General features: G+C 38.8%; 1 protein-coding gene across 1 annotated transcript; it reads right to left on the bottom strand.

Annotated features, from left to right (window-relative positions):
* Positions 1 to 775: 775 nt before the first annotated feature.
* Positions 776 to 6,868, bottom strand: LOC142398946 (uncharacterized). The gene is made up of 12 exons (XM_075483206.1): positions 6,785 to 6,868; positions 6,405 to 6,476; positions 5,863 to 5,928; positions 5,481 to 5,549; positions 5,224 to 5,286; positions 5,014 to 5,085; positions 4,862 to 4,927; positions 4,676 to 4,744; positions 2,993 to 3,061; positions 2,820 to 2,891; positions 2,004 to 2,072; positions 776 to 868 (listed from the first exon to the last, which is right to left on the bottom strand). The coding sequence occupies exons 2-12, from the start codon at positions 6,450 to 6,452 to the stop codon at positions 776 to 778; spliced, it is 756 nt and encodes a 251-aa protein (XP_075339321.1). The 5' UTR covers positions 6,453 to 6,476; positions 6,785 to 6,868.
* Between the last annotated feature and the right edge of the window lie 2,672 nt (positions 6,869 to 9,540).

Raw genomic sequence — 9,540 nt, 5'->3', positions numbered from 1 at the left:
GGTTTAACCAAAATGACTGAACAATTTCAATCTTCACAGGCATAAACTCATAAATACTATAAATAAATGTCTTAAAGTTTAAATATACACGTGTGCATCAATACAGACACATTATGAAGCGATAGTGGGGCGCAAATGATTGGTTTCCAGTGAAAGAAAATGGTTAAAAAGTTTACAAAAGCTTCTATAACAAAGACAGAAATGACCTGTTCTGTTTTTAACTCTGCATGAAAACATTTGAAGTCCTGCTAACAACCAGAAAACAGAAGACACGCATCTAAAAGAGTTGGATTCACTGATCCATGTTGCAGTGTTACCTCCTCAGACTGAGCAGCTTCTGCAGATTTAAGAGGGTTCTTGAATATCCCACTAAATATTCCTCCTTTTTCCTGAAACACACATATTCATAGAGTTTTCCTCAAAATGTGCGGTGTGACAAGAAGTGAGGCAGTCTTTTTAGAATAAGCAGTCACAGAGAGGAGGAGGAGGAGGAGGAGGAGGATGCGACGCTGCTTAATGAGGACAATAATATTCATTTTCACTGAGTGAGAAGCTGAACAGGACTATAATACAGGGTGGATTTCATAAAAGTGCCACAGAGTTTAGTAGGAAGTCACAAATAAGGGGAAATGGAGCAGTATCTCCACACAGCTGGATGGTAAAAAGTAGGTTTTGATGTTTAAGAAAGTTACAGAGAAATGGGAAACATACACCTCCAACCTACACATCAAGCAGTTCAAATAAACTATAAACAGAGTCAGCTGTTCAACATAGTTTATGGATGAAGAATAAAACGACTCACTTTGGTGTTGTTGTCAGCCAGACCGTCGCTGCTGCCCGAGAGCTCATCGTCTTGTGACTTCTTCTCCTGAGAAAAAGATGAAATCAGTTACATCCATCTGGTCCACACTGAGGATGTTTCAGTCTAATCTTTCCTAAGAGACTTCTAGTTGTTTTGCTCAGATAGTGGCTTTAAGAAGACTCAAAGCTTAAACAGAACATTAAGCTTTCTTCAAAGAGTGGTCGTTATCACACGAAAGCAAAAAGGCTCTGAAGCCTGATACACGTTTTTTTTGGACTCTTTGTTAGGACATTATTTCCTCAATTCAGGAATTTATCTAGAAACTATCATGTCATGGTGAATAATGATGAAAAATATCCCAAAAAACTAAGTAAATTTATTTAGTTTTCACCAAAAATATAGAAAAGCAGCAAACACTCACAGTGGTACAGAAACCTTTTCTGTTTTTTGTTGTGATAATGGATACATTTGTGTAATAACCTTGAGGTAATAAGACTTGCTTATGGGTTAGGGGTAATATATTCTATTTTAAACACTTGTAGGTCAGCTCCTCGCTGGAGCAAAGATGGTTAAACTCATATCTATGCCCAGAAATGACACTTTCTGTGCTCGAAGCAGAACTGCACACGCATGGTGTGTTTTGATGCTATAGATGCTCCCCTTGTGTCATGACTGTGATAACGAACAGTGAAATGTTATCATCGGAAACACTCATGTATGAGATCACCAGAATTGCCTCAAGTGATAATTTATTTATTTATTTTTTTTAAATAAAAAGGCATAATTCTTTGTTATCTTGTAACAGAATAATCTGGATAAAAAGCATCAAAACAGATAATAATTAAGGCTGCTCTTGGCTGACGTGCAGCAGGGAAACTGCAACACAATGTCCGATGCCAATGTGATAAGCGTGCAGTTAGCATATAGTGCGATTTAGGCTTAAAATAGGCCCTGTTGATATGACAAATATGCATTAGCTTGTTTTTACATTGTGTGGTGACAGAGTGAATGTGAGCAAAACTTTCAGTCCCTTCAAACTCCTGAACCTTAGTTTCACATTCAGGTCTGATTTCAGTACAAAACGTAAAGAATACACAGATCTCAGCCGTTTTATGGCGATTATATATGATATTAACCTGAACAAGCATAGTAAAACAGGACGTCAACAGCATGAAGTTTAATTAAACGATGCCAAACTGACCTTTGTGCTGGCGGCATCAGACAGACTGTCACTGCTGCCTGAAACGTCTTTATGTGCCAGCAGATTCTCCTGGAACACAAACGCAGCTAATTATTTACAGTTATTCCTTCTGAAGATGGAAAAGTTACTCCTTTAAAAAGATGGGATGTTTTTCTTGTAATTTTTGTATTATCTGATGAGGCCAATGCGCCTGTAGATGTTGGCTGAATAACTTTGAACCTACACATCCTGCCACAGAGATTAGTTTAGTTTCACAGGTGAGTGAGGGAGGCCCACTCCAAACCAGAAACCAGGGTCATGGCAGGTATTTGTGGCCTGTCCTAACAGGAAAAGGTGAAACATTACATCAACGATCTAAGCTGCTACACAAGAGTAGAGACCTGAAACCCGTAAATCTCTCTGGAATGTGGTTGTTGATGTTATTTTCTTCTTTTTCTGCTATCGCAAGCCAAAATGTCTGCAGTGACAAAGATGATAAAATCTAAAGAGTAGTCTTGGTGTGAACAAACACATTCCGATCTTTAGTTCACAGCCATCAAAAAGATCAAAAATGTTGAGAGAAAAAATTCCCGTTTCCCCTTTTTTTTGATGACATAACCTGTTTTCCTGAGTTTCTACATGAAAACTACTCGTGTGTTTGAGGAGCTTTACCTCTGCAGCTGCTTTCGGGGTCTTCCTGAGGAGCCCACTGAACAAACCAGCTTTCTCCTGATTGTGTTCTAATTCATAAAGCTAGCAAATAACGATGGTTCCAGAGTCAATGTGAACACATCTGCACAGTTTAAGCTTCAGAGGTGACATATGTTGATATCTTACCTCCTTCAGTCGGGGGCCTTCAGACAGTTTTGGAGATTTCCTGAACATCGAGCTGAATATGTTTCCTTTTTCCTGACACACACACACACAAAAACGTGTTGTTTTTACAACTAAATTAAGTCCTGTAACACAAAGTCTTTCTCAGTGTGTTGAAAAGCATAGAAAGTCCTTACTTTTGTCTCGCTCTTCTCAGACAGATTCTCATTGCTGGCTGACAACTCAGTCTGCAGCGATTCTTTATCCTGAAACACAAACGGCTCAAACTTTATATTCGGTCGCCCAGCAGCTGAGCGTCCCGTCCGCTGACATAAGCGAGCAAAAAGAAACAGCTGAGCGGTGAGAGCATCATCAAAGTTAGGAAATGTTGGTCTAAATGCAGGAGGTCCTAACAGGAAACCTGTTGAGTAAATGTCATGTAAAAGCTTCATTTGCATGTTTATCTTAAAAAATAATTAAAAAAAATAAATCAACCGCACAAAGCTTATTGAAATGTTGCTATTGTTTTTTAATAGCTGCAAAACATAAAGCAACATTTATAACTGTAGGCAGGAGAAGAAGAATAAAAGCTACTATCAGCAGGTAAAAAACCTCTGAAAAGAGGAGCGGTGGCATTCACCTGAAAGACGTCTGCTCTGTAAGTTTTCTAGAGCTTCCAACTTGAGAGAAATTTAGGCTATAATGTGGGAGATGAGAGCAGGGGAGTGATGTTCTTCTGTCAAAGTGGGGACTCACTGCTAAGAGAATTTCATTCATTAAGGGTGCTGATGTAAAACGACAGTAACAGGTTTGGCAGCTTTGAGCAAACACACTGATGTCACACACTCAATTTTTTATTTATTTTTTTAATTTTTTGGGGGCTTTTATGCCTTTATTAGACAGGACAGTGTAGAGAGACAGGAAGCAGGGGGCAGAGAGAGGGGGAACAACATGCAGCAAAGGGCCGTCCGATGCGGGACTCAAACTGGGGCCAGCTGCAGTGAGGACTATAGTCTCTGTACATGGGGCGCCTGCTGTACCCACCATGCCACAGACCGCTCTGCACACACTCAATTTTGACCATATTTCTTTCAATCTAGTTCGCGCCCATAATTTCTCCCACACATTTACAATTTATACATCAAATCGTAGGTGTTTTTATACTCTTTCTCCAAATGTGACTGTCATTGCAATGAGCCTGATGGTTCTCTCTCAAAACACCTCATAGTGCAGAGTGCGCCCGACAACCTCCATTTAACTCCCCTTATATTTGAGCTTGAATTTTCGTTTCGAGACTCATAGCAGGGTCTTTTTAATCTGCTGTTTAAACTATAATATATACTGTGGGTACACGATACTGTTACTTAAGATTCAAGAACTTACAGCTCTAAGTGACTTTTTTAGGCTCTATTTTTAGTCTGCCCATCTGTTTGCTCCTCAGAAGAGTTTTCTTAAAGGAAGTTACAGGATATTTAGAATCAGGTCTATCAAAATGCTGAATCTCAACGGGAAGTAACTGCATCGGCATCTCATTTACACAAACTGACGCCCAACATTCAGGCTTCCCTTGGTAAGCATCACATGATGTGATTACTTTGACCTTTAAGCTCTGAGGAACGTACAGAACTCCTGCTGCTTTACATAAAACACTATTTTACACCATTTTGAGGATATTTGTAAATAATGGAACATGATAGCGTCTGTGGATTTTCCAAAAGCCAGAACAAAGTGTTAAACTGCCTCATGCTGTACCTCCAGGTTTCTTTTGGCTCTTTATGTGATCCTGAACAGACACGTTTCCACAATACACTTCGACAATACCAAAACTCGGGTCAGTAAAAAGTAAAACAGACTTTTATGATCAGTGCACATCTCATTACCTGCTCAGGTGCTCCCTCTCCAATGATCTTGGGCGATTTGCGGAGGATCCCGCTAAAAAATCCTTTTTCCTGGTGACAGCAGATGGATAAACCGGCACCATCAGTGACTGTTACATCAACACAATAACAGCAATGTTAGATGATAAATATCCCACTCGCTACACAGATGATCACATCCCAGCTCACCTTTGAGTGAGTCTCAGCCAGATTGTCATTACTGCCGGACAGATCGCCAGCAAGCGACTGCTGGTCCTGAGACACAAAATGAAAGTGTTTAAACTTTAAACCAATGGTTTGATTATGTGGTTTTGATAAATCATATTTTTTATCACGCTTACCTGATCCATTTGAGCAGTTTCCGCTGGCTTCGGCGACTTCCTGAATATCCCGCTGAATATTCCTTCTTTTTCCTGAAAAACAGACGCACATGCTCAGTAATGGAAGATTTATTCAGTTAAGTTCAGTGTGAATCTCCTGCAGACCTGTCTGTACACTGTAATGAGAGTTAATATTAATCAGAGCAGCTACAGACACTTAAAGATGCTCACCTTGTTGTGCTCGGACAGACTGTCGCTGCTGGCGGACAGCTCACTGGACGCACTCAGATTCTCCTGGAACAACAAAGTGATAAAACAGAGAAATTTTAATTGTTGCTAAAAAAGACAGTTAATTCTAAACTTAGCCAACTTCCTCCTGGAAGCATTTTCATGTCCGGGATACAAAGAAAGGACATTAATCCTCTTATAAGTCCGATAAACATAGAGGGGCATTTTACAAACTAAATGGGGAGTTTTAGCCATCACACCTGTGCAGATGTGTCATCTGCAGGCTTGTTGGACTTTTTAAGGATGCCGGAGAAGAAGCGCCCTCTTTCCTGAAAATAAATAAGATTTTAATCAATAAAAACACAAAAACATAATCAGTAATATTCATCTCTGCAAGTATTTCTTTCCATTAACAGAGGCATACAGAATTTGTGGATCTTTTCAGATATTTGTTACAGGTTTCTGAAAGAGGAGCTTGTTACATAAAAGATAAAAAGCACCAACAGGCTGCTTTTCTTAAATAATTGCTCGTCTCCTTTCAGAATTCCTTCAACTTGCAGCATTGTGCTGTTAATGTTCTGTAAAGTGTTCTAAAATTTTCAACATCTCTTGCTTGTTAAAGCCACTAAAGTAACACTTTACATTGTTTTGGTCAGATGTTTTCTCCTCTTCTTCTGCATCTTCAGGATCACTGTCTGCTTTACTGACCTTAGGAAAAAAATAGGAAAGATCAAAATTGGAAAACAAAACCAAAACAAATTATGGGATTAATAACAACAACAACAAAATGGAAATATAAAAGCAAATGGCAAAAATAAACAGGGTTTGAGCATTTATTGATCTCAGTGAGCATTGTTGCCAAATATTCCCAATGTAAGCCACTAGATGATGTCATTAACACGCTAATTAACATATTTGTGATGTCACATTTGCATTCTGCGTTTCCTTCCTGCTCTGTCAAACTGTCATAATCCAAAATAAATTAAAAAAAGAGTTAGAAATTACTAATTAAATAAGTTTATATGATTAAAAATGCTACTAATATTTAAATAATAAAATTATTTCAGTAAAAATGATTGAATTAGAGTTAAAGCACAATGCTGCATTGTATGTTTTTGGCCTCCTAACAACCAGTGTTTGGTAAACAAAAAGAAGAAGAAGAATCACAACAGAGTCAGTTTTACCGTCAGGGCTGGAGAAGTTGATCTCTCTTTGGGTGATTTCCTGAACATCCCAGCAAGCAGACCTCCTTTGTCCTGAAAATGCAGAGCATGAAAAGATTAAAACTTTACCATTCGGAAACTAATCCGTAAAACAAGCTGCCTTGTTTTCACAAATAAGTGCTAAATATCTCTGAAAATAATGTCATGAAGTGGCTTCTTCCAACAATCAGAAAGGTTTTCACTTACATGTTATTAAAGTTATCTGATTTTTTAAAGAATGAACCTCTTCCACATTTGCTGAAGGTTACATATGAATCATAACATAATGATTTCTTTTGTGTGGAAAAGAAGAAGCAGAACTCTGTATTTCATAAAAGCCACAACACATTGTTGAGCTGCACCTATTTGGGTTCTGCATTCTTCTCTTGCTTGTTCTTCTCAGCTGGTTGTTCCTTCTCTGCACCGGTTTCTTCTGCACTGGGATCTGGACTCGGCTCTCTGCTGGCCTGAAAAAAAGTCACTGAAAACCACAGATGCTGTGATTCCACCAACACAACAAGAGAAGACGAGAAACTACCGCCTAACCCTCATCTACGGCGGCTCCCTCATGTATTAGTCTTACTATTTGTTTGCATGAGAAACAATCTACTGTTGTTTTGTAATTCCTAAAAGAATCCTGGAAAAACCTCCCTTATTTGAACTTTTCAGGAAACTTTGTAGCTCTATAATTCATCCTTTAGTTAGCTTAACAAACAAAAAAGTGAGGAAAATGGTTTCTTTTTCTCAAAGAAAATCATACATTCACATCCAAAATCTACATGAAGATGCATTAATATGCTTATCATACAGCGCAAGTCGTCTTCTTTAATTCAAGTGATCAACCATTCTTCTTCCATGTTTTACATATTAAGCCTGAAATTGATCAAAGTGTTACAAATTAAGGTGGAAGAGGTCCAAAAAGTCATGTTAAAAATACAGTTCAGATTAACGATTTGCTGATTTTTTTAATCAAAGAAAAGTACATCTTGATTTTGGACAGTTTGCGTCTTTAAAAATAAATTAAATAAATACTGGATGACAACAGGTGAATGTCGGGCCCTTAAGAAACACTCAACAACCCGGAAAGACTAAAACAATTCTGTTAACTTTCATACACTTCAGGGACCACACATGAAATCAGGTGAACTTTTTGTGTTGGTTTGGGAGACTATGTTTCCTCCTCTGCTCATCTTCAGTGTGGTGTCCCCCAGGGCTTAGTTTTAGGGCCCCTACTGTTCTGATTAGTAAATCAGATTTGTACTTTTGTAACGTATAATCAGAGGCCTGAAAGACTCAGTTTGGTAGTTGATTCCTGATAAAGTTTACCTGAGTGAAATTATTATTTTATAATTACGGGAAATGTGCTACAATGTGTTTTTTATAAAGAGAAACATTTTATTTCCAGTTATCATCACTTGTTACTCTGCTGCAGTAATGAAATAAGACTTTAAAGGCATCAACGCTCAGAAATCTACTCTTTTAAGTTCTGTGTGTAGTAAACTGTACAATCTTTGCGACTGCCATCTGTAAATTTACATGCGACTCCTGAGTCAGCTGTGGCTGATCTGTGAACAGGTTTTGATTTGATCCTCTGAACTCAACCTTCTCTGCGCTGGAGCAGAACATTGCGGTCTATTCAGTTACTATGGTGATAATGCTTCAACTATATAATACATGGGTCAGATTTGTGATACCACAAAACCTGAGTTAAGACCAAAGACAGCTGGATAACTCACCAATCTCACTGGTTAAGGCCCAAAATACCAAATCATAAATCTCACACAAATATTTACTGTCCTGTCAAAGAATTTATGACCAGCAGATCTGACTAGTGCAGATACTTCTTATTCTTAACTCAGGAAGTCTGAGCATGAGCAGTAACCACCACCATCCCCATGAAAGCGTCACGATTTTCAGCAGAAACACCAACACAAGATGCTGCTTCATACCTTTGGTGATGATTTGAACTGCAACCCTTTCATTACTCCTTTCAGACCGCCCTGCCAACCACAGTCACATGTCACAACACTAACAGTGGAAAACACACATGAACACACACACACACACACACACACACACATACCTGTTTGTTGCTCTGAGCTTGTTTGAGTGCGACATCATCAGTTTTTTCCTCTTCAGAGGTGGGGATCACGAAGCTCTGAAAGGAACAAATATCATGCAAACTGGTTCAAAAACATTATACATGTACAGTATACTGCTCACTGAGACACAAGCTGAAATATGAGTATGTTGTTTTGTTTTGTTTTGTTTATTTTGTTAAACGGTGTCATACAACAAAAAGGTGCCCAGCCCGCATGGGCTTACAAGACACACCATAAGTAATAAAAAGCAATAGTCAAAAGAACATCTCCATAATTGCTAATCCAACATATACGGTCCTCAGTAGACAACAACCTCACTCAAACATAAAGCGCGCCCCTGCGCTGTTGGTAAGCTTCCAACACATATCGGGCTAAATAAAACACTTTTTCCCTAAAACAAATATGTTAGTCTGCACTCATCGGACATAGAAAACAAATCATGACATTCCAAGGTCAATTTAAGGAAGAGCTTAAGTCTAAATACATGGTAAAAAGGACAGTAATACACAAAATGCATCTCATTTTCCACCTCATTTAAGTCACACAGGTGACACTTTCTGTTCTCCTCTGGGATTGCATGGAAACGTCCAGTTTCAACCGCCAGAGGCAAGATGCCACTTCTCAATTGGGCACAAACAGACCTCTGCGCTCTGGTAAGGTTCAGGGTGACATAATGCTCTGGTTGGTAGACAGACTTTATAAAACAATACATTCTCAGTTTAGGTTTGTACAGAATTTCTTCTGTAAAAAGTAAGTACTCTGAGTAAGTAACAACGTCTACTGAGTCATAAACAGCGGCTTTCACACACCTTAACTGCATGTGTGAATGCACAGTTATGTTGCATGCATGTACATACCCACCCACCCACACACACACACACACACACACACATACACACACACACACACACACACCTGTTCACCACCAGAAACCTGTTCTGCTTTTTAAACAATGACGATCGGGTCAGTTGTCAAGTTTCCATGAGTGAAAATCTGTAATGCTGTTCAGGGAGGCC

Source organism: Odontesthes bonariensis, chromosome 14 (assembly GCF_027942865.1).
Source record: "Odontesthes bonariensis isolate fOdoBon6 chromosome 14, fOdoBon6.hap1, whole genome shotgun sequence".
In the NCBI taxonomy this organism is placed as follows: domain Eukaryota; kingdom Metazoa; phylum Chordata; class Actinopteri; order Atheriniformes; family Atherinopsidae; genus Odontesthes; species Odontesthes bonariensis.
Note: the sequence above shows the minus strand (reverse complement) of the source record. Positions and strands in the feature narration are given on the sequence as shown.

Coding starts and splice junctions, on each gene's coding strand:
- LOC142398946 (XM_075483206.1), bottom strand. CDS start 6,452: ATGTTCAGGAAATCACCCAAAGAGAGATCAACTTCTCCAGCCCTGACG. Junction 4,928..5,013: donor AAACTGCTCAAATGGATCAG/GTAAGCGTGATA, acceptor TTTGTGTCTCAG/GACCAGCAGTCGCTTGCTGG. Junction 4,745..4,861: donor TGGCTGAGACTCACTCAAAG/GTGAGCTGGGAT, acceptor TGCTGTCACCAG/GAAAAAGGATTTTTTAGCGG.